The sequence below is a fragment of the Lontra canadensis genome, unplaced genomic scaffold, assembly GCF_010015895.1.
Source record: "Lontra canadensis isolate GAN:19392208 unplaced genomic scaffold, GSC_riverotter_1.0 scaffold1, whole genome shotgun sequence".
Classification (NCBI taxonomy): Eukaryota; Metazoa; Chordata; class Mammalia; order Carnivora; family Mustelidae; genus Lontra; species Lontra canadensis.
In genome coordinates, this window is record NW_022630995.1 from 117,762,984 (window position 1) to 117,789,284 (window position 26,301).

At 35.7% G+C, this 26,301-nt stretch overlaps 1 protein-coding gene across 12 annotated transcripts in view; it reads right to left on the minus strand.

Annotated features, from left to right (window-relative positions):
- Positions 1-26,301, minus strand: part of PTPN13 (protein tyrosine phosphatase non-receptor type 13) — a 204,879-nt gene that overhangs the window by 115,508 nt on the left and 63,070 nt on the right. For all 12 annotated transcript variants that reach the window (XM_032862136.1, XM_032862218.1, XM_032862233.1 and 9 more), the window contains exons 3-5: positions 14,929-15,107; positions 5,975-6,040; positions 3,694-3,879 (exon numbers count right to left, since the gene is read on the minus strand). In XM_032862136.1, coding sequence (XP_032718027.1) covers positions 3,694-3,879; positions 5,975-6,040; positions 14,929-15,107 — 431 coding nt within the window. The remainder of the gene's footprint in view (positions 1-3,693; positions 3,880-5,974; positions 6,041-14,928; positions 15,108-26,301) is intronic.

The following is a 26,301-nucleotide window of genomic DNA, read 5'->3' on the forward strand; positions in this document are numbered from 1 at the left end:
ATGTTTTATCTACGTGTGCATCACTCTTGAAGGTGAGTAATATAGTCTAGTGTATTAAAGGCTCTGAGAAATTCTGCAGTGAAAATACATTTTAATTGCTCTTACACAGGTTTTCCTAAAACTTATTTTATCACAAAAGAATTTTTTTTAAAAGATTTTATTTATTTATTTATTTGACAGACAGAGATCACAAGTAGGCAGAGAGGCAGGCAGAGAAAGAGGAAGGGAAGCAGGCTTCCCGCAGAGCAGAGAGCCTGATGTAGGGCTCGATCCCAGGACCCTGAGATCACGACCTGAGCCCAAGGCAGAGGCTTAACCCACTAAGCCACCCAGTACCCCGATCACAAAAGAATTTTTAAAAACAAAACTGTATTTGATAATATGTAGGAAACTTTGCTCTGGATAGGTGGCTTTCATAGCTTTTTCGTAGCTTCACCTTAGTTTAAAAAAAAAAAATCAGATGCAGGAATATAAACAAATAAGTAAATTAAGACTGGAGCAGCTCTAGTTAAGGAGGAGAAACAAGCAGGCAAGAACCCATTCATTCAGCCTCTACTACCCATATTCCTTTCATAGAAGTACCAAGGCTGCACAGGGTACAGTTTACAAACTATTTGTCTGGAAGAATCTATGAGCCTGTCTCTTGTCAACTAGCAAACTGCATGGGATGCAGATATACCCCTGCCAGCCATACAACATCCTGGTTAAGAGAGCAAAACTTACAAGTAAGAAGCCATCAAGAACACTATGTGACAGTGGCAAATTGTAGTTCACAGAAAGAAGGACCTCACTCAGGTACCACAACTCTAAAGCTTAAGAGCAGAAAAAGTTTGGATCTAGATCAGATATCAAAAACCAAGGAGTATCCAAGAGCTGCATATTCATGTCTTTTTGTCCCAGATAAAGTATTACTATTACACATGATTTGCAGAGATAGGACTACAGATACAGGGTTTGTTGTTCTTGGGATTTTTCTTATCTATGGCAAGGGAGAGAATGAGAGAGTCCAGGTCTTGGGGCAATGTTGTGGGGATACAAGCATATATCATCTCCTACATAGCAGATGACAGTATCCATAGAAGATGGGGAGAGTTTTGGGAATACTTAAGGGGTCCAGACAAATAAGTGGCCAAGAAAGGTGTATAAAGTAACAGAAAGTGCATTATTAATGCTAAAACCCATTTTGTATGTCATGTATTTTTCACAATAGACAGGACCACTTGCTGGAAGCGCCTTATGATGTAAGAAAGGAAGCAAGAGTCCACATCTGGGCTCTCTACTCTGTTTCACTGATCTATGTGTCTATTTTTGTGCCAGTACTGTAAGGGCCTATTTAACCAGAGCGACTCCATCTTGGTTAAATAGCCATTTTGTTGTTTGTGCAGTAAACTTAAAATTGACCCGGCCCCCCCGAGAATCTTACTTAAAAGCAAGTCCAGGAAACCAGTAAAATGTAGTCAGCTGGTTCCTGATAACAGAGCCCATAATACAAGGGCGAGTCAGGCCAGATGGAGACATCTAATCAGTACGAAGTACTGTCTGTAACAGTGAGAAGGTCTTGCCCAAACCAAAATGACTCCATCTTGGGAAGGACGACCATCTTATTATTCACACTGAATATATTAACTGACTAAGCCTTCCTGGAAAGTACTGTTTGTAAACAGTTCCTGGTATGGGGTAATCTTGAATAACAAGTCACCAGACCAGATGGAACTAGCCAATCAGCAAGAAACACACAAACCCAGTGGGTTGAGATACCAAGATATGAGTTGCAGTTTTACCCAATAAAAGGTAGCCTGTAAGATTGGGAGGGGTCGCTCTCTTTAGAGGCGCCCTGACCAGTCAGTCGATTCTTAAGCCTGTAAGCTGGGGGTGGTCGCCCTCTTTGGAGACGGCCTTGGCCGGTCAGACTGACTTCTAATACTTGGCAGAGAATAAAGCTTTGCATAACTTTCACTTTGTCTCTGTCTCGTTCCTTTGATAATGGACCCCAACAGTACCATGCTGTCTTGATGATCACAGCTTTGTAATATAGCTTGAAATCAGGCAATGTGATACCCTCAGCAACTCTATGGTCAACTAATCTTCGACAAAGCAGAAAAAAATACCCAATGGAAAAAAAGTCTCTTCAATAAATGGTGCTGGGAAGATTGGACAGCTCTGTACACAAGAATGAAACTCAACCATTCTCTTACACCATACACAAAGATAAACTTAAAATGGATGAAAGACCTCAATGTGAGACTGGAATCCATCAAAATCCTAAAAGAACATAGGCAGTAACCTCTTCGACAATGGCCATAGCAACTTCTTTCAAGACATGTCTCCAAAAGCAAGGGAAACAAAAGTGAAAATGAACTTTTGGGACTTCATCAAGATAAAAGCTTTCAACAAAACAAAGAGGCAACCCATGGAATGGGAGAAGTTATTTGCACATGACACTATAGACAAAGGGCTGATATCTAAGATCTATAAAGAACTACTCAAAAACACCTAAAAAAACAAATAATCAGTCAAAAAATGGGTAGAAGATATGAACAGACAATTCTCTGAAGAAGACATACAAATGGCTAACAGACATGAAAAAAGGTTCATCATCATTAGCCATCAGGGAAATTCAAATCAAAACCACATTGAGATACCACCTGACACCAGTTAGAATGGCAAAAATTGACAAGGCAAGAAAAAACAAGTGTTGGAGAAGTTGTGGAGAAAGGGGAACCCTCTTACACTGTTGGTGGGAATTCAAGTTGGCACAGCCACTTTGGAAAGCAGTGTGGAGGTTCCCCAAAAAATTAAAAATAGAGCTATCCTCTGACCCAGCAATTGCATTACTGGGGTAATACAGATGTAGTGAAAAGAAGGGCCCCAAAATACAGATGTAGTGAAAAGAAGGGCCATAAGTACCCCAATGTTCATAGGAGTAATGTCCACAATAGCCAAACTGTGGAAAGAGGTGAAATGCCCTTCAACAGACGAATGGATAAAGATGATGTGGTCCATATACACAGTGGAATATTACTTAGCCATTAGAAAGGATGAGTACCCAACTTTTGCATCAACATGGATGGGACTGGAGGAGATGATGCTGAGTGAAATAAGTCAAGCAGAGAAAGTCAATTATCATATGGTTTCACTTATTTGTGGAACATAAGGGGTAGCATGGAGTACATTAGGAGAAGAAAGGGAAAAATGAAGGGGGGTGGGAATTGGAGTGGGAGATGAACCACAAGAGACTATGGGCTCTGGGAAACAAACTGAGGGTTTTAGAAGGGAGGGGGATGGTGGGATGGGTGAGCCTAGTGATGGGTATTAAGGAGGGCAGAGATTGCATGGAGCACTTGGTGTTCTACACAAATAATGAATCCTGGAACACTACATCAAAAACTAATGATATACTGTATGGGGACTAACATAACTTAACAAAAAAAAAGAAAGGAGGCAAGAGCAGACATTTTCAGTTCTAAGATGTTCTAAAAAAGGACAAATTCTCATGAAATCTAAGAGATTAAGTTATTGCACTGGGCTTCTAAATTTTAAGTCCTGTTTCAAGTGAACAATTAACATTAGAACAAGGAATTTAATGTATTGTTCCTAGTCTTCCTTGAGAAAATGCTGCCTACAGTATCTTTAAAAAGAGTTTTGCTAAATTTTAAAATATGACTATAGGTACCAGTTGAAACTGTAGCTTACCCCAGAAAGATTTCCCAGAACCAGTTTTACCAACTGCTTCACATAGGAAAATGAAGGTGCACAATTGCTATTTCTGATGTGGGCACTGCAAGCATCCAGAACGGTCCGAACAGAAACTCGGGCATAAATAACGTCTTCACACATTCCAAGCAGGATGCTGTTGAGATGATCCCCAAGCTTGATAGGCTGAATATAAAGAAAGGAAAAGCCACGTTGAAAAGTGTGTGTAAATCTTCTCTAACATGAGACAAGCTATTTCAGGAGTCAGAGGAACCAGACCAAACATACTTCAAATACTTGAAGGAAAGGAACTCCTTGTCTAGTAGCATGTGTATTTTATATATATATTTTTTCATAACCCAAAAAAATTATTAGCAGAAGATGGTTAACATAACTCTCCCAAGATAGGAAGTATTACAGAAAACTCAGTGTTTTGTTATTTTTTTTTGTATGATAAAGAAATGGAATTCCTCAGTTATTCAAGTGTTTTGGTAAGCAGTTACGTGAATGTGAATGTGTACGCACATTTTGGGTGAATAAATGATTTCCTAACAATCAAAAACATGTAATATATTCAATATAATTTGACACTGATGATAACTTAGATTTCAAATACTACAATGACTTAAGATCATTTATATATAAGTTCTCTTTACGCTGGTGAAACAGAGAAACTGTAATATAAGATTTTTTAATTAGTTGACATATTTGTAGAATATTCTATCCAAATGTCCAATAAGTATACTAAAAAATACAATTAAAACCAAAAAAGAGCCACTACACAACTCAACAGAAAGGCTAAAAAGAAAAAGACTGATAATTTGAAGTACTGATAAGAGAAAAGCACTGTTGGTGGGAGTTTAAACCGGTACAACCATTTTGATGAAGCATGCTCTTCCTGTGACCCTTCCTTTCCACTTCTCATCAATTTGGGTGTTATGTCATCCTTTAGATCTCAGCTTGGATGCAATGCCCTTCAGTAAACTCATCCTAACCCTCTAGGTGTAGTTAGAGGCTCCAACTCTGGTTTTCCACAGCACCCCCCATTTCCCTACCATAGCATTCACACGCTGTTATAATTGATTATGCCTGTACTCATCGATGTACCCCACAGGCATGGGCCATTACATTCCAAGTGTCTAGTACAGTGTCTGACACAAGACAGGGGCTTAATACTTCTGAAATGGTATTACATATTTGTAAAATGATTGTGATTTCTGATAGCAAGATATGTTAAAGTTTATACTTCCATTCCAATTTATACATTATTGATATTTACTTAGTTTTTGGCTCTCTGAAGAGTATAAAGTATTAATCATAGGCTGTGATCACATTTTACACAAAGTTAGGTTGTACAATATAGGACACCAATATTAGTAATAATTTAATTTTTTCCACCTATATTTATAAACTTGGAACTGAGGAGAGAGAATAAATCACAGTATTTTTCATGATACAAAATGAGACCAAACCAAGTTGAAGATGTCATCCATCTCTTATGGATCTTAGGATGTCTGAATTTTAGACTAAAAGCCTAAAATGCCTATTACTTCTTAATTTGATAAAACAGACCAAAACAACCCTTATACCTTGTTATTTTTGGTTTTGACTTCTACATGCCTAAAATAAAACGTAATTCTGTATGTTACATCTTTGCTTTGATGAAATATAGCTATTTTAAAAAATTTTCAACTTCAAGTTATTATTATTTTTACATTGGGTCTTCAGGAATCTCTTATTTTAGAAAATAAGAACTAGAAACAGCCCAAAGGTCATCAGAACCCAAAACTTCAGAAAGTGCTGCTTTAATGTCAGTGTCTGTTGCCATAGGCTTAGTGAAGTACGATTTTGAAGCGTTAAGGAAAAAAATGTAGTAAGTATAAACTGTATTTTGAGACATAGTTAGAACTACTATTCCTATGTGTCTGCATCAAAAAACATTATCACTTTAGTTCAAGAATGAATCATCAACATTTAGAATCCCTCTTATCAGTCATTACCTTAGAAGAAATACAGTGGAGTCCCATTTCTCTTGCTATAATTTTTGAAGAGGCCACTACACTTCACAGACTAAATTGTATGTAGATAGTAACTGCTATAATTCTAAGAACATTCTGAGAACAACAGTGCCCTTAGTACTTTATAATTTAATTGAGAGTATGACATTTTAATGTGAACAAATAGCATAGAAATGCTGGTATGACTCATAACATGCTATAGAACATAAAAATATAAGGAAGAGCTTTCTAAAAAGATGTACAGATGTGACAATTTGACTTACTTGGCTCTGAGGCACTTCGTGATCAGCCCCCCAGTACAAAGTCATTCCAAGAGAATAAATATGGATCTAGGAACAGAATTTTAAAAATCATTTTATGGTGAAATAAAATTTAAAACTTTAGCAAGTACTAAAAAACATGATTTAGTGAGTACTGTATATTCATGACTTTCTTTGGTCCCAGATAAAGTATAACACATGATTTGAGAAAAATCATCATTTCATATTTTATGTAAATGTGAGAGCTTAAAATAGAAAAGAATGGAAATTATCACAACAGATTTTTCCCCATAATTCCCCAGCCTATCATCTAGGAGTATTTTTGTTACTTCTTATTTAAGTTTCTTTATGCAAACTCATGCAAATATACTTTGTCCCCCCCCACCTTTTTTTAAACTAAGTAATCTCTATGCCAAATATGGGCCTTGAACTCATTAGCCCAAGATCAAGACTTGCATGCTTTATAGACTGAGCTAGCCAGGTGCCCCACAAATATATATTTTTATAAATGTCAGAAGCTTTAAAAATTACACCACACTTGCATTTTTAATTTAACAAGAGATATATGTGATGTCATTTTGTACATGCAGCTATTTCTCTCCAATCTCTCGAATTGATTCTCTGAGATTATGTATTGAAGAGTAAGTCATCTGTAGTTTGATACACATTGTTGGATTTCCCTACACAGAAGTTGGGGATATAAAAAACCCATTTTACATTTCTGCCAGCAACATATAAGAGATTTTTTTCACAAGTTTTGTCTATAGAATATGCTACAAAGATCTGATTTTTGCAAATGTAGAAAGAGAAAAAAATCTCATGAAAGGTTTTCTTTTCACTGAAGTTTTGATTAGCATTTTTCTTACTAAGAAAGAATGGAGTAATGGAGGAGAAAGAAGCTGGGTGAAAAAAGATATTTTTGCATTGTTTGTATGCTTCTTGAGTTTAGAAAAATAATAGCACATTTTTATGCTCATAGGAGTGATTCAACACAGAAAACTGGAATTGCAGGAGAGAGCAGAGGTTGTTGGGAGAAGATTGTTGAGTAAGTGGGAGGAGCGGAAGTGAAAGCACAAATGAGGGCGTTGCTTTATGGAGGAGGATGGATGGTTCATCTACGGTAAGGAGACAGAGACGATGGGAATTTATGTGAGTAATCTGGTAGTGGTATCCTGGGAGAAGTTTCTCCTGACTGCTTCTACTTCTTTCCTGTGAAACAGGAAGTGAGATGAAAGTGAGGACAGTTAATCTTATAAGTAATCATTTCCCATTTTTCCTCCTGTTAAGAAATTCAGAGCTAACCTTTTAGCCCATTTCTATCAATACTGCATAATCTTACTATGTGCAATTTTTTTGTACCAGTCTTACTCTAGCACCATCTTATTTTCTTGCCTTTATTTTCACTTTGGTCTTATTTTCTCACATTTATTTTTTTAACTCTCTACACTCTCTCAAATTCTCTTTAGAAACAGGTGAGGTATGCACAAATAAAACTGGGTATTCCTTTTTACAATTTCATAGCACTTTAACCTACTCCAACTTTGTCTCCTAAATGATTCTAAATCTCAGAGTACAAAAGTTGTTCCTCTTTTCAAATATTTTCATTGCTCCCAATTAAAAAAAAAAAAATCCCAATTCTTCATAATGAGAAACAGGGCTCACTCTAACTTGCTTCTACCTCCTTTTTTCTAGATAGATTTATAAGTCTTCCTTTTGTTATTACTCCTTCACCTATCATAACCTAAACATTTCAGCACCACTAAATAATTTTCTGTTGCCAAAATAATCCTTCTGTTTCTCAATTTTTCTTGAACAGTTCTTTCTTTCTTCATTTGACAATAAAATTCCTACACATTACTGATGGTCTAGAGATGTATACAACATAAATTTTCCCAAACAGGATAAAGCATTCTCTTTCATGTAGTTATATTTCACTTGCATCTCTAATGGAACAGTTAACTAATATTGCCTATAATATAGTTAAGATGTGTCCATGTTTGTATTCCTTGAGGAAGTCTTTTTTACATATCTTATAATACCTCTTAGCAACTAACACAGAACTTGCATATAGTATATATTCAATATATGCCTGCTGAACTTCATGAAATGTACATAGCATAGTGCAGGCTATTTGTATATTTCTGTTCAGATTCTTTTTAAAGAACCTCATATGTGAACACCTTTTCAAAGGGCCTCATATATGAAAAATACTTTTCATGGCTTTAGCATAAATAACTATATTCAAATATTCAAATATATTTAATATATAACTATATTCAAATATTCAAATATATTTCTCTTAACATATTCATATTGATTTGTGATTCTCGAGTGGTTAAGATTCTTTATTATATTTATTGCTCAATATGCTAAATGAGTTATTATATTTTAATAATTTTTATACATGACTATATAAAATTAGCACAATTCTTAAAACTAGGTTATAAAATTATATACTTGATGATCATCTATGTATATAGTATAATGATTAATTCTGTATGTCAATTTGACTGGGCCACGGGATGCCTAGACAGTTGGTCAAACATTACTCTGGGAATTTTTGTGAGAGTTTTTGGATGAAATGAACACTTAATTTAAGTAGACTGAGTAAAGTAGATTGCTCTCTAATGTGGGTGGGCCTCATCCAATCATTTGAAGGCCTGAGTAGCACAAAATGGTTTACCCATTCCTGAGGAACAAAAACTATCTTTCTGTGTGACTGTATTTGAATGAGGACATCAACTTTTTTCTTGCCTTTGGACTTGAACTGAAACATCAATTCTCCTGGTTGTCAGGCCTTTGGAGTTGGAAAGGACTAGAACTGTCAGACTTGGAAAGTGGACTTAAGAAATTCAGGCAATTAAGTAGATATGTGAAAAGGGAGGAGCCAGAGATAAAGATACAATGAAAATGTGACATGGGTAAGAGGACACTTGAGTGAGCTAGTTAATATACCTCATTTGTCTTTATAGTTATAATGGGCTGGAATGTAAACTCCATAAGTGGAAGGAATTTGTCCCACTTACTACCCTATCCCAGGACCTAGAACAGCACTTGACATATGCCGGAAATATTTAGTGGGTGTTTACTCTGTGCTGGGTATTGTTCTAAGTAACTTACAGGTGTTATTTAACTTTCTAATAACCCTATGAGGCAAGTACTATCATTATCCCTTTACATATAAGTCACCTGAGCCATAGAAAGGTAAACAAATTGCCTGGGGTCACACATCTTTCAAGGGACAAAGCCAGAAATTTTACTCAGAACCCATACTTGATAAATATTTGTTGAAAAATAAAATGGGATAATAATGAAAACAGTCATCACTGAGAAGGCTCACAGGTGGAAGGTATTCTTCCACCTCTACATCCACTCTCTAAAGAGGAGATGTTAAGTCTTTGAAGACTTAGCTAACTGACCATAAGTCACTGGGTAAGATACTGCAGTCTGATATGCAGATACCTCCCACCCAGTGATCTCTGTGAAGAAGTAAGAGCTGCTTTATGTGTGCTACATAGTTCCTTTTAGCAAAACCCCTTGGTACTTTGTGGCTATGCATTTAATAGCAACAAAGCATAAATAGCTTTGGGTGAAAAAAATCCCGAGTTGTTTTTACTCATTCAACAAATTTTCAGGGCCAGTAAGTGGCAGATATGGCATAGACCAACAGTTCTCCAGCTTCAACACAGATCAGTATCATCCGGTAAAACATAGACACAGAGGGTCCTACGTCTAATTTAGTAGATCTGGTGTGGGGCCTGAGAACTTGCTTTTCTAACAGGTTCCCATAAGATGCTGAATAGAGCAGAAGGGAAATAACAATGAGTAGGACAGGCAGGGTCCCTTCCATCTCAAACCTTCTGCTATAGTAAACAAGACAAGATGATGCGATGTACAAGACAGTATACAGAGAGTACAATTAGTGTAAAAGAAAGCTTTAGATCTACAGGAAAAGTTAGCCAGGCAATGAGGGGATGAGACAAGAGCTGAGATGGCATGAAAGAGTATTGGAGGCTGAAGGAAAGGAATTGCAAAGGCTAAGAAAAAAATAAAGCACTTAGCACATCCAAGACATTGAAGTCCAGAATGGCTGAAGCATAGAGCTTGGGAAAAAGTGTGCTCAGAGGGAAGGCTTGCACAGTACACACTCAAAGGCCATGGTACAGAGTCTAGAGTTTATTCAAGGGAAACAGAGAATCTGAATAATTTTAAGCAGCAAAAGGATAAGATCAGACATGGGGTTTTAAAAATGTACTGACTATAGTTTAAAGAACAGACTGGACAAGTTATATTTATATTGTTGTACACCAGAACTCTCAAACTTCTTCATCTTGCAAAACTGAAACTCTATATCCACTAAACACAAATTTCTCCATCCCTCTCTCACCAGCCCTGGGTAATCATGTTTCTACTTTCTGTTTCTATGGTCTGTCTACTTTAGATATGTCACAGGAGTAAAATCATACGGTATTTGTCTTTGTGTGACTGGCTTATTTGCTGAGCATAACGTCCAAAGGGTCACCCATATTGTAGCATGTGATAGGATTTCCTTCTTTTTAGAGGCTGCATAATATTCTGTTGGGTGTGTATGCCACATTTTCTTTATCCATTCATCCATCAATGAACATTTCGGTTGCTTCTTCTGAGGTATTAAGAATAATACTGCAATGAATGTGGGTATGCAACTATCTCTTCAAGACCTTCCTTTGAATTCTTTTGGATATACAACCAGAAGTTAGATTGTTGGATTACACAGGAATCACACAGGGATGTCCATACTGTTTTCCATAATGGTCACACCATTTTACATAACTAAAAACAGTGCATAAAAGTTCTGTTGTCTCTGCATCCTTGATAACACTTGCTATTTTTTGTTCTTTTGTTGGTAGCCATCCTAGTGGGTGTGACATAGATTATCTCCACAACCCCAGCATTTAAAATGTTCAAATTAATGATTTTACTTCATATTAGACTCTGGTACTAGACAGTCCTCGAGTTTGTTTGTTTGTTTGTTTTAGTGATTTCCATAGTGCCCATCAGGTAACAAGTATACTTGTCAAATTTATGGATGAATGAATAGACAAATGGGAAGGAGGGGGGGAAAGGATGCATTAATAAGATTTAATATAAAGTAAATAAATTATAATATGCATAAAGGAATTTGGTGGTGTTGTTTTTTTTTAAAGATTTTACTTTTAAGTAATCTCTACACTCAATGTGGAGCTTGAACTTAGAGCTGTGAGATCAAGAGTCACGTGCTCCATGGACTGAGCCAGCCAGGTGCCCCAGGTATTTTTTTGACAAATTCAGTTGAGGCTACTGCTAGGGTTGGAGAAGTCCAGTATTGTTCTTACAAAAATGACCCTTGATATTCAAGAAGCACAAAGATAGTAACAACCATATTTCCTGACATTTAGACAGCAAGTTGGTGGAAACGAACACTTAAAAATGAAGATTCCTTTGGTTTATCAGGGATATAGTACAAATCCCTGGGGCATATCAATATTCTTGAAGACAAATCAAAACAAGAATTTGATTCAGGTTCCAATCCCATCAAACTGATTTCAAAAGAACTGCCCAATTAAGTACATCATGTGCTATGCAAGCAGGAAGTAAACAATTACCAAGTAAAACAGAAAAGCCAGAGGATCAAAAGCTTAGTGTGACCTGTATAAACCTGTGTAGTTTTAAAGAGGCATGTTATCTTGAAAAGTAAAATTTTAAGGCAAATAAATGAAAGTGCCTATTTATAGAGCTGGTACTGAAGAAAGTTTTTTCCAAACATATACAGTTTCCAAACAAGTTCCATTGAATAAAGAGAACATTTTTATGCATCAAGGTCTTACTAAGCACTCATTATTATTTACAATACTGTGCTAGGCATTGAGTATTATTTTTAAAAATAACAGTACACATGTATTGAATGCTAGTTAATGACATATCCTTAACTCATAGAAGTCATAAAATGCAGTTACCATACTCTTTTTCAGTACACCCCTTCCCCATTAAAATCAGAATATTAGAATGGTGATTTTTAATTTTAATTTCCATATTAACAATATCAAATTAGTTTCCATGAATTTATTGGCCATTAGTTGTCAAATAGATATATGTTCTTTTGCACCCCACTCCCACCAAAAAAAGAATACTAGAATATAGGACTATTCCTCTGACCTTTGCTTATATTTATATTGCAAACAGGAATGGATCAAGAAAATTGCCTTTGATTTTCTTTACACTTAGAATTACACTGGCGGTTTTGAAGCATGAGTAAACTAGGAGTTCCAATTAGATGCACTAAGAAATCAACTCTACTGCCCATTTTTTCGCATGATTATCTGTTTTGTGTGTGTTGAGTTTGAGGAGTTCTTTATAGATCTTCGATATCAGCCCTTTGTCTGTAGTATCATTTGCAAAATAAACTGAGGGTTTTGGAGGGGAGAGGGATGGGGGGTTGTGTGAGCCTGGTGGTGTGTATTAAGGAGGGCACATATTGCATGGAGCACTGGGTATGGTGCATAAACAATAAATCTTGGAACACTGAAAAAAAATAAAATTAAATTAAAAAATAAAATAAAATTTAAAAAAAGAATATTTGAGTGGCTACTGAGCATATGAAAAGATACACTGATCATCAAGGAAATGCACTTACATTTATTTATATATAATATATAGTAAAAAATCATTGCATATATCTTTGCATTTCCTTGATGATTAACATGGCAGTATTTCAACCAATTGTTGAAAAGGATGCAAAGCAAATTGAATTCTGACACATTCCTAATGTAAATTTAAATTTGTAAAAATAAATAAATAAGAAATAAATTTGTGCAACCACTTGAAAAAACAAACAAAAAAAGAAATCAACTCTATTTTAACATAGTAATGGCAACAATCCCACACCCATCCATCCCTGCTCCTAAGTACTTAGGCTAGTAATAGATAGGTGTCAAATCACTTTCCCAAACATGTGCTCTAACAGTACCTAAACACAGGACAGTTTACTAGTTTGGGTATCTTGACATCATGGGGCAAAATGGGAAAGCCTTCAGCAAATGAAAAGCACTTGTACACCTGAAGTTTCAACTAAGCACTTTTTTCTTTTATTGTGGATTTTCAATACTTTAAAGAATTCATGAACACCTGTGCAAAACTTTTCATAATTAGAAGAAAACCCTAGTGAAATTCAATAGAAATTTTTAAAAGTAAGGTAGGCATGGCTTTATTGCAGTTTTTCTTCATTTTTCTGAGGTCACCAGATCCACTTGAGAGACTGATAAAGTTATGGACACTGTTCTTCAAAAGTGCTCAGACATACAAAACTTAATATGCTATTTCATTGGTTTGTAAATATCTTGAACCTCAGTAAGATTTAGAGATCCTGGGGCCCCTGGGTGGCTCAGTCGGTCAAATATCTGCCTTCGGCTCAGGTCATGATCTCAGGGTCCTGGGACTGTGCCTTGTGATGGGCTCTCTGCATGGCGGGATGTCTCTTTGATGATTCTCTCCTTCGCCCTCCTCTGGCTCCTGCTCTCTCAAATAAATAACTCTTTCAAGTAAAATGCACATACTTCTTCATTTAATAATTTTACTATTAGAAAATATTAGGTTAATTTTTACACTTAACGTGGAAAATGTATTGGAAATGATATTCATACCCAATTCTGAATTCTCCAAGTTCCATATCTAAATTACCACAGTGAGCTGCACACTATCTATTTTTTCACAGCCTGATTAGATCTGATGTCAATGGTATTGCCATCCTCAGACTGCATATTTCTCTCATAAATTTTCCTTAATTGTTCCATCAAATGAACTGTCAAACTTTGCTAGCTTCACTTCCATTGTATCCCCTTCATCCATGCCTTTACATTCCCAAGGCATGATTTGATTTTTAGTTCTTCCCCCCAATTATTAAAACACCTCAGTTAGATTTCTATACAGTTCAGTTCCTATACATTCTCTTATTTGTGGGTGCAGTATAGATTCTATATATTGTACAGATTCCTATATAATCCAATTCCTATCTTTCATCTTACCTAGTTATCCACTTTTGTCAAACATACCCTCTAAAATCACAAATCACACTATGTCACTGTCCTAAAAATATGACTCAGAAGAAAGTCTCAGGGTCTGACATTCAAAGTTTTCTTTATTCTGATCAAATAGCTTCCTTCTTTTTATCCACAGCCTTCCTAAGTATTTCTAAGTATTTCCCTATCACAGTGGGCAATTTCTTACCTCTTATCATTGCATGTAGTAATAACCTTGAGTGTAATGCTCATTTCTACCTATTTTTACTTTTCTAAATTCTATTCATTCTTCATAGTCCAATACAAATGCTACCTTTTCTGTAATTATCATTCTAAGCTAAAAATTGCTCTTCTCCAGCATCCTAATATACTCTACCCCTGTATACAGCATTTATTTCAATCCATATATTACAGATGGTTTTATACACATTAATCAGGATCAATTTTCTTCTTCTTCTTCTTTTTTTTTAAAAGTAGGCTCTATAATCAGTGCAGAGCCCAGTACAGAGCCTGAACTCATGACCTGAATATTGAGACCTGAGTGGAGATTAAGAGTCGGATGCTTAACTGACTGAGCCACCCAGGTATGCTGATCAGGATCAATTTATAGTTATTTTTGCATTTTTCTCACAAGCACAGTTCTTTATACACAGCAGGCATTTAATAAATATCTTTAAACATGAATTAATTTCAGCTCACATTTTAAAAATGTTTTCTTCAATCCATAAATTTTTATAAAACTACTTTGGATTCTTACACAAAATAATGTGAACTTCTTGAATACATAATTATTTAAAATTCAATGGCTGTTTTTTCAGAGGGTTGAGGTAGGTTAGCCCAGTGCCTTTTACATTTCCTACTCCACTAAAAAAACAAAAAACAAAAACAAAAACAAAAAATCAAGCAAGAATATTTAAGAATTACCTTTTCAACATCTGAAAGAGAAGTCAGTGACTGATTTTGAAGAACCTCTGGTGCGGTGAATGCACGAAGGTCCTGATTGGAAATATTTTCATCTGTAAACGACACACTACCGGATGGCAGCAACAGCAGAGACCACGGAGAAATGATGAAACCAAGGGCAGCAGGATCAGCTATGCTTACTGGTTTGTAATCACACAGAATAAAAAGGAGAAAAAAAAAAAACCTGTTTAAAATTATAATCGCAGTATAGATAATTTAAATGACTCTCCCAACTTACTCATATTTATGTTAACATGTTAACATACACCAAAGCAACATGCTACAAAGAGAATGGCTTTCATGTATCTACTATTGCTAGCATTATTAACAACATCACCTTGATTTGGCTTAACCTTTTAAAACTTAGATGGTAAACCTCGGAGAGCAGAAATAGAAAATTTTCACTGTCAGTCATAAGAATTAAATTTGGTTCAAAAACTTGACCACAGTGATATAGATGAGCATAAGGATCGAGTGGTTCCTTAAACTTTGGGAGGGGGGGAATCATGGATTCTTTTGAGGATTTGGTGAAAAATATGGTCTCTTTTTTTGAGGATATAGATTTATACAAAACTGCATACAAAAGAGATTCAAGGATCTCCTTACAGCCCACCCATGGACCCTATGTTAAGATTTCCTCATTTAGACTATCGTGTTCTGAAACACAGAAAATAATTCCTTTGATAATTCATCAGATTTGGACTTAGTAAGGTTTCAACTATAGAGAATATCTCTCGTTCTGCATCAAAATAGATATTTGTCTGAATTCAGATTTGTCTTGTTTGCATTTGTTCATTATTTTGCCAGAATTTCAGACAGCTTCTGTACTACCAAGTGTGATCATTGGGGTCTCTAACATTTTTTTGTTTCAATGTTTGCATGTATGGGTGCCTAACAGCACATGTTTAAGAGAGTATCAAAAACAAAACAACAACACCACCACCACACACACACACACACTCTCTCTCTCTCTCCTTCGATTTCAGCAGGCCTGCTCGCAAAAGTAAAAGTATACATTAGGCTCAACAAAATAGACTTATTAGAGGTAATTTATTCTGTCCTCCCATTGCAAAAGGAAACTAATCTATGTTTTAAGGTAACTGCTACATGACCTGGATTATGGACTCAAGAAACTGCTAGAGGGGAGATACAAAAGGTCTGTGGCTGCTGGTGCCACTCTTTCTCAGCCCAGCAGGCTGTACTGATATCTCTCTATGTCTAAGAAACTGACCAAAGTCAAAGGTACAATTTGTTAAACATACTACAGTATCTATGCTTTCCTGAAAACAACTTTTATTAGAATGGAATTATTCATCCTTTCTGACTTTTTAACCAGAATTTGACTTACGTTAATAAAAAGTAAACTATTAAAATTCATTCCTTTTCTGAAGATTAAAAAGACAATTATATGTTCTCCTGTATTTTTTATGAATCTGAAACATGTCTTTAGTAACTGTGTCAAGGAAGAAAAATGAGTTTGAATGTATCCTTTCATCAGTGAGCACATCTCCTGTTACACCGAAGCTGAGTCACAGACCAGTGGTCCTTATAGTCCCACCCGATCACACATCAGGCAGCTAAAAACATGGCCTGCAATTCTTATGGTAAAATATGTTTTAATGAGTCATCACAGCTGGTAAAGCCTAAGTATATTGTCTCTCATAGCCACTTTACACATTTTCTGTTAAAAGCTTCTTCTTGGGTATTTCATGCATAAATATTACACAGTCTGATGAAAGAGAACTCAAACAGGGCAGAACAATATTTTCCTTGCCTAACAATCCTATTCGAAATATTGATATTTTCCATGTCACAGATATTATAAAACTGTCTACAATCAATTCCTTTCAAATTAGCAATAAAACGGAACAAACATTAGGAGAACAATAAGGAAGGCCACCTACTAATATCTGGTATGAGATGATGATGGCCTGGAACCACATAGTGGTAGTAGGAGTGGTGAGAACCTGTTGGGACCCGAATGTATTTTAGAGGTAGCGACAACAGAATTCCTGAAAAACTGGATGTGAAGCAAGAGAATGAGAAGAATCGGGATGACTCCAAGATTTTGGTCTCAGTAATGGGAAGGATGGAGTGTCTTCAACTGAGTTAGAGCACGGGTTGCAGAAGTAGGGGTTGGGAGGTGTTGGTAGGAATCAGAACTTTACTTTGGGACCTGCTATGTTTAAGGTAACTATTAGATATTCAAACGGGGCTATCAGTAGGCAGGTGGGATGGAATTTGGGAAGGAGGTCTGAACTGGAGATACATTTGGGGGGTCAATGGCCTAATAGACGGTATTCAAAGTCTTGCGCCTGGATGAGCTCAGCAAAAAATGAGTTCAGATAGAAAAGAAATCAAGGGCAAGGACCATACCCTTAATGTTAGGACATACTCCAACATTAAGACTAATGGCTCCTTGTCAGTTTTTTTCCGCAGGTTGTTCTTCTTTTGGGCATCTGTGCACGCATGATGCTACAATCTCCCTCTCACACTTTCACTCATCACTGCCAATCTCCACCCCCACTATTTTAAATGATTCTTTTTATTAGCCTTTCTATGCCATTCCCCAGTATCTAATCCTAAATCTAAGAGAGGAGGCTAGGGTTTTAACTCCCATTTCTGATTCCTGTCAGACTTATTTGGGGATAGAATTATGATTTTTTTGTATACTTGTTACCACTTGAATTTATAAATAATAGGAAATCACAGCTAATGGAGAGGCATAAATACCACTCAGACATCTAAAGGCTATGTCCTGTCTTGCCACATTGGGTGCTAGTGTCCACTTAGACCAGAAAAGAGCTTGCTACACTTCACTTCCTCATTCGAGGCCACAGACTAACCCTACCCCATCCTTGACAGGGTAGCACAGAACAGAAACTGCTGAAGGTGAAGGTAATCCATAATTGCTTAGCACTACAATATTAAGAGATTTATTTACCAGCACAACCAAGGTCAGCAAAACTATTGGTCCTCTGGCAAGACCTTTTATCTTTCAAATTGTACTTTATACAACAGCTTTGTGTTTGTTTGTTTTTACTGAATATCTAAGGTATACCATTATTATAAACAGTATTCATATGTAAACACAACCTTCCCAACATGACAAGTCATTTGCTCAGAGAGCCTACAGTACTACTAGGGAGATAAAATGTATTTATGAATAAATAGAAGATAGAAAGCATAATGTATCTAAGAGAGAAAAAAGAACACAAAAAGGAGTTTAGAGGACAGCATAATTACTTCAACTACAATGAAGAAAGAATTAATTTCCTTTTTTTTTATATGTGGCCCTTTAATATGAGTAAGATTTGACCATGGCTCATGGTTAAGAGGGAGATTCCAAGAAAAGAAACAGCCAAAGCAAAGACATGTGGTCAGGAAATTATTAAGTTTGTACAAGGAACAGCAAGATCTTTGGGCAGAGAAATGGTAGAGAGCAGTGAGAAACAAAATCACCAAGGTGGGTCATATTTTCACTTATTAGAAAACGCACACACATAAAGAAATGACAGATATTTTCATTGTTTTCAAATGTGATTTTTAAAGGTCTGGAAATACAGCTAAAGCAGCTGCAACAACAAACTGCATTGCTGTTAAATACCCAAAACACACACGTACGACATTTAGTATTAGATTCTTTAGAGAACAGTCAAACCACAAAATATATTTTTCAATAGTTGTAAAGGGTTATGCAAACCTACAAGTGAGGAAGTTTAGAGTAGTGGCTCAAATCAGTATAATTCACTGTCCTTGTCTAACCACAAGGGAAGAATTTAAAGCAAATGCATGCAAAATCCTTCACAGAATGCTAACAAAAGAATATTTAAAAATGGAATTCCAGAAGCTTGTAATTTGATGTCCTGTGTTTTACTTGTGTGATGATTATCCTCAAGAATGCTATTATTATGAAACAGTAAATCAGATGTGAACTGATTCCAGTAGTTAAATGATTCTATTTATAGACTTTTACCAACATTCCACAGAAAAGGTTGCTTAAACAAGTGGCGAGAGGCAAAGTTAGAAATAAGCAAAAATCTGATATGCAAAGAAATATCTTACTCAGAGCTTCTTTCCAATGTTCCCTTAAAATAAGTCCCATAGCCATGCTTATATTAAAATTAATTTTTTTTAAAGATTTAGTTTATTTATTTGGGAGAGAGCACAGATCTGTGGGTGAGTACAAGTGAGGGGAAGGGTAGAAGGGGAGGTACAGAGAGAGGGAAAGAGAGAATCTCAAGCAGACTCCAAGCTGTTCATGGACCCTGACATGGGGCTCCATCTCACAACCCTGAGATCATGACCTGAGCCAAAATCAGGAGTCGGATGCTTAACCGACTGAGCCACCCAGGTGCCCCACCATACTGTTTTTCCCCCAGAAGAGTTTACTTTTTATTGTCTCCTTCATTTTATTTTTTGGCCTTCCAATTATGGTATAAAGATTAGGGCAATGACCATGACCGGTAACAAACATGATAAGAGAACTAAACAGAAATCATCTAAAGACTTAGAATAATGACATCATTTTGGCCTGAAATATCCCTTTGCCTATTTAAGTATATATACAGAAATTGTAGTCCTCCTATTCCATATGTTCTATTAGAGTGCTTGTCAAAAATTTATGCAGTGGCCACTGTTCCAAACTCCAAAAAATTTGATGAAGTCACTCTTAATACACAATTCTCAAAAATTCAGTTTGTATGTATATACAAACATATATAGTGTTAAATAAATCATCTGGCATAACAATGAATAAAAAAATCGGTTCAGAATGTTTGAACTTTTACTTGATTAGTAAAACTTTGTGATAAATTATTTAAGATTCACTGGGAATTATAGGCTATGTGACAGATCGATTCCCAATTCAAAATTTGTTGATTACTCATAAATTGAAACTTCAGTTTCTCTGACATGGATCAGAATAAAATAGCAATCCTATTTTGAAAAAAAAAGTGCAAATAATTGGAATTAAGACATCTATTTCTCTCTCTCAAGTAAATAAATCTTTAAAAATTAAAAAGAGAGAGAGAGAGAGAGGAAGTATAGTATAATGATTAGGACTTCAGACGGATGCCAGCATCCCTGGGTTAATATCCTAGGTTTGACTTTTATAGCTTATACTGTGATCTTAAATAAGTTACCTAGCCTTTCTTTGCCTCGACTTCCTCATCTGATAGGTAAGGTTGTTGTGAGGATTCATGGAAAAAGCCCTTGGAACTGTTCCTAGGACACAGTAAGTACAATACAAAAGTAGTGGCTATTATGATCTCTTTGGCAGCACACAGACAACAGTGGTTGCTATTACTATTTAATGTCTTTTCTTTGAAGATACCACATGTAGACAGTACATCTAAGAAAACTCACTGTATTTAAGTTCATCCTCAATCTCCTACTTAGCTCCCCCACACATGGAATGGAACACAAGGAGCATACCATATATAACAGGTACTGTAAATTTCAGAAGAATAGATCAAATTAGATTTTTAGGAACTTTTTGACATCTAGTATCTAGAAGTCATATTAGAAATATGGATAATTTAAAGTATTAAGCATCCTAAAATATTATTTTTTCTTTAATTCCTTGGGGGAATGTACCTTCTATAAGTGTTCTATTTATTATATTGTATTCCTAGTTAGCAATGTTACCAAATTTAGAAAAACTAGTTTACAATTTTATAATCATCCAGTTTGTACTTACTAACTATTCATGTGAAATTGGTGTTTTACTGTACCTAGTGATTATCTTTAGGTATGACATAAATTATTAGATGAAGATGTTTATCTGGGATGTACACATATCAACTATGTTATCAACATACAGTTTTAAAAATTTTTATTTGTAATAGAAGTGATAGCATGCTGATAAAATGAAATTATGCAGACATGCCCTCCAAATTGATGTATTTTATGAGCTTTTCTTGACTACAATAGGAAAAAAACGCATTTTTTTCTTCATGATGACATTTACTCACACTAATATACACATTCTTTTTCTTTTTTGCTTTTGAACACTAAACACATGCAAGCCACCTATCCAAACCACAACCACTGGAATCTTGGTATGGCATCTGATCAATTAGGCTTCTAGTAGTTTTGTTTTGTTTATGCACTTGCAAGATTCTTGAGGTAATTCCAAACCGTGCATCTTGTTAAGAGAACACCAAAGAGATCTGAATTTTAAAAAGAGGTATATAGGCAATCTATATTGGTAAAACTGAATTGGTTATGATTATTAAAAGCAACAGGGCTTATACGGCTAGATAATATGAATACAGAAGGAACCAGGTCCCTATGAATTTGCTCTCTACTTCAGCAAACTTTCTTGGCCACCCAATCCAAAGAGCATGAAAGAAATAGCAGCAGTTCCTTTCACGTCTTCTTTCATTCGTATCATATTCTGAGGAAGTTGTCTACTTTATTCTCTTCATATATTAAGTTCCTCCCCTTTCTTTGCACTCATCAATAAAAATTGCACACCTAAAAATCATACACCAAAATACTGAACAAAATGTTTTTGTAACTCTGCTTTCATACGTTTCTTCTAGAATGGAAGTGTTTTAAGGATATTAACTATGAAATTTTAAAAAAAGATTTTATTTATTTATTTGTCAGAGGAAGAGAGAGATCAAGAGAGTGAGCACAAGCAGGGAGAACAGCAAGCAGAGGCAGAAGCAGGCACCCTGCTGAGCAAGGAGCCCAATGTGGGACTTGATTCCAGCACATGGGATCAGGACCTGAGCTGAAGGCAGACGCTTAACTGACTGAGCCTCCCAGGCATCCCTGAATTTCTTAAAGATCAGGTACAAAGCAATTATAATGACGTAATTGCAATATTTGGAAAAAAAAATGAATTTGTTTACAATTCCAACATTTAACCACAGGTTCACAGTCTTTTAAAGGTGTCCTTCTGTCCTGCTCTGCTATGACAATAATTTGCCAATTTACATTTTGCCAGTCACAAAAAAAGGTTATTTTGGAGCTTCATTATGAAGGAAAACAAAGTTTTCTTTCAATACCAGGTAGTTTAAATTATTCACTGAGAGATTATACTTTATTCTATTTCTGAATCTTTATTATTATCAGTTATTCCAAGTATGAGTCGAAAGAACTGTCAGCTTAGTTAATCAGAATATTGAAACAAACTTTGAATTTACAAAGGATCTGCCTTAGATTGAGGTAACACAAGCCTCCTGTCTCCTCGTGTCCTAAGTCTCAGAATTTTGGTGTGAATTTTGGAGACAGGGCACAGGATTCTGCACAGTATTTTCTAAAAGCTTCCTGAAGATTCAGATACCTATATCAGTTGAGCTGACACACATAAAAGAACTATTACCCTTAAGAGGGTCATATAAAATGGTATCACAGCTCAATTAAGTTGCTTTTTGACCTTGTACTTGTTTCACTTCTATGTCAATTAACGGACTGTAAGAATATCAGGAGATGGAGAGTATGTACGAGTTTATATTCTCCCCTAATGCTTAATTTTTTTTCAGTTTATAAAGCCACAAAAGAGGCATTTTTCAAGAGATATGGCAAACGAGAGTGTTTTATTCAAATTATAATAAAGTCATTTTGTATTAGAAAAGCAGAATGCCTGTCAGAAATAATTTTAGACTAGAAGTAAGACCTAGATAGTTCTTCTCTATTTATAAGGAAGGAGCTGGATAAATGGCACCAAACTGAAGATCCCACTGTGCATTTAGAAATAAGTTGCCTTACTCACCTAATCAAATGATCTTCATTTGGTTTTTTCTTTCTTATCCCCAAAGTAAAGAAAACTACAAATGAACTTCCTATACATTTTGCTTTTAAAAAAAAAATTATTTTTATTAACATATAATGTATTATTTGCCCCAGGGGTACAGGTCTGTGAATCATCAGCTTACTCATTTCATAGCACTCACCATAGCACATACCCCCCCCAATAGCCATAACCCAACCACCCTATCCCACACCCTCCTGCCCCCCAGCAACCTTCAGTTTGTTTTGTGAGTTAATTAAGAGTCTCTTATGGTTTGTCTCCCTCCCGATTCCATCTTGTTTTGTTTCTTTCTTGCATTTTGCTTTTTTGCCCCTTTCTACAAATCCAGGGAATATCTATGTTGTATCTCTTCAGGCCTTGCACCTCTGATCTCCTACCTTGTCTGATATATGCATGTATCCTTACATATACAACTTGTATTTAGAAAAGACACTGGGACTAACAACAAATTTTATTTCCTTAAGGAGAGTCCAAATGTCGAGAACGAAACTATTTCCCATATATGAAATCTTTTATGCTGCAGACTTCTAAAAGACAAATTTGCTTGAAAGTGGTTTCTTGTTGAAAATATGCCAATCATATCTTATTTAACCAACCCAATCAAGTAGTTGTGACAATGCTCATCTTGAATGGTAAAGTCTATTTCAAAACTTGGTTATATTTTGGAACCCAGTGCCAAACTTCTTAAAGCATGGCATTTTTTTTTTTTAAGATTTTATTTATTTGACAGAGAGACAGCGAGAGAAGGAACACAGCAGGGGGAGTGGGAAAGCGAGAAGCAGGCTCCCATGGAGAAGGGACCTGGATGAGGGTCTTGATCCCAGGACCCTGAGATCATGACCTGAGCCGAAGGTAGATGCTTAACAACTGAGCAGCCCAGGCGCCCCTTTCAAAGGCATTTCTACTGCTTGCCAGCACCTTCCTGACAGCCTCTGTAGATTATGCAGTGGCTGCATTACATTTTGTCAGACAAATTAAACTATAACCAAGGTAATCAGCAACAGAAATAAATTTTAAATTAAAGGCCATTTATAAAACAAGTTTTATTTTTCTCCCTCCAACACGTTTTCAAGTACCTAAAAAAACTATTCCCACTACTGCTATCTGAATAACACTGGAGGAAAAAGATTACAAATTTTCAAGAATGAACTCAGCAACTTCTCTTTACTTTCGAAGACCTGGAATTTATACAATAGCTGAAAAACAAAAAATATTAAGGATGACTGGCATTTATTTCATTTTTTAAGAACTGGATGAAAAAGTTAATGAAGATTAGTTTATATTTTCAATTTCTAGAAAAAGGAAGTACAGAGAGAAACTTTTTTTGCCAGAGAGAAATTGACTTTAATTATGACAACATGATTCCACATGACCATGATCTGAAGCTATTTATGAAAAATATTTTTGTGATTACTAATGCTATTCTCTGCTGCTCTTCAGATACCCCATCCTATTTACATTTTCAAGAATTTGTCCTTCTGAAGAGAAATGGGAGAAGGAGGCTTGTTTGAATGGCAAATGATTCCACTGTCCAAAAAGAAATATTAGGACACATTTCTTGTAAAAATGTAAAACATGACTGATACACATCACCCAAAAGGTAACAATCTTAACTGGTTACTAAATGATAGGAAGCATAAAGCACCCTTTTAATTTCTGTATTTGAGAATATAGAGAAGTAATCATAAAACATTTTCTTTAAAAAGCTTGGTCATATAATGTGGATGAATCTCAGAATGTTGAGTAAAAGAATTCAGACACAAAACAGTTTACATTGTATGATTCTATTTATATGATGTTTAAAATCAAGCAAAATTTATCTATGTAACAGGTCATAATAATGATTATTCTTGGTAGTCAAGAATTAACTAGGAAAAGAAAGAAACGCACATGTATATGGCCAAATAATATACAACAAAGGAGACAAGACTATACCAATGGGGGAAGACAGTCTCTTCAACAAATGGTGTTGGGAAAATTGGACAGCTACATGCAGAAGAATGAAGGTGGACCACCTTCTCACACCACACACAAAAATAAACTCAAAATGGATTAAAGACCTAAGTGTGAGACCTGAAACCATAAAACTCATAGAAGAGATCATAGGGAATAATTTCTTTGACATAAGCTATAGCAATGTCTTTCTACTTATGTCTCCTCAGGAAAGGAAAACAAAAAACAAAAATAAACTACTGGGATTGCATCAATATAAAAAGCTTTTGGGGTGCGTGTGTGGCTCAGTCAGTTAAATGTCTGTCTTTGGCTCAGGTCATTATCCTTGAGTCCCCGGATCAAGCCGGACATCTGCTGGGCTCCCTGCTCCTCTCTCTGACCCCTCCCTCCTTGTGCTCTCCCTCTCTGACTCTCTCTCAAATAAAGAAATGAAATCTTTAAAAAGAAAAAAAACAAATAAAAAGTTTTTGCACAGCGAAGGAAACCATCAACAAATAAAAAGGCAACCTTCTGAACAGAAGATATTTGCAAATGATATAGCCAATAACAGATTAAGATCCAAAATATGAAACGAGTTACACAACTCAACACCAAAAAACCAAACAATCTGATTAAAAAATGGACAGAGCTAGATGCATGAGAAGTTCAGTTGGTTAAGCATCTGCCTTCGGCTTAGGTCATGCTCCTTCCTCTACCTGCCACCCACCCTGCTAGGCTCTTTCTCTCTGATAAATAAATAAATAACATCTTTAAAAATAAAAAATGAATAAAAAATAAAAATAAGAAATGGAGAGAGGACCTGAAAAGACATCTTACCAAAGACATACAGATGGCCAACAGACACATGAAAAGATGTTCAACATCACTAGTCATCAGGGAAATGCAAATCAAAACTACAACTAGATATCATCTTATACCTGTCAGAATGGCTAAAATCAAAAGGACAAGAAATAAGTGTTGGTGAGGATACGGAGAAAAGGGAAAACTGTGTGTTATTGGTAGGAATGTTAACTGGTGCAGCCACTGTGAAAAACAGTGTGAAGTTTCCTCAAAAAAATTAAAAACAGAAATATATGATCCAGTAATACCACTACTGGGTATTTACCCAAACAAAACAAAACAAAACAAAATTCAAAAAAGATACATGCAGCTCTATGTTTATTACAGCATTATTTACAATAACCAAGATATGGAATTAACCTAAGTGTCCATTGGTAGACAAATGGATAAGGAAGATGTGGTACACACACACACACACACACACACACACACGAATATTACAACTCACAAAAAAAGGATGAGATCTTGCCATTTGTGATAACATGAATGGACCTAGAGGGTATTATGCTAAGTAAGTCCGAAAGAGAAAGACAGATACCGTAAGATTTTACTCATATGTGGAATCTAAAAAATAAGTAAATAAATAATCAAAAAGCAGAATCATATCTATACACACAGAGAACAAACCAATGGCTGCCAAAAGGGAGAGGGTGGAGGGTAGGAAAAACGAGTGAAGGGAAGTGGGAGATATAGTCTTCCAGTTATGGAATGAATAAGTTATGGGAATAAAAGGCACAGCATAGGTAATACAGTTAATAATATTGTAGGGGCACTTA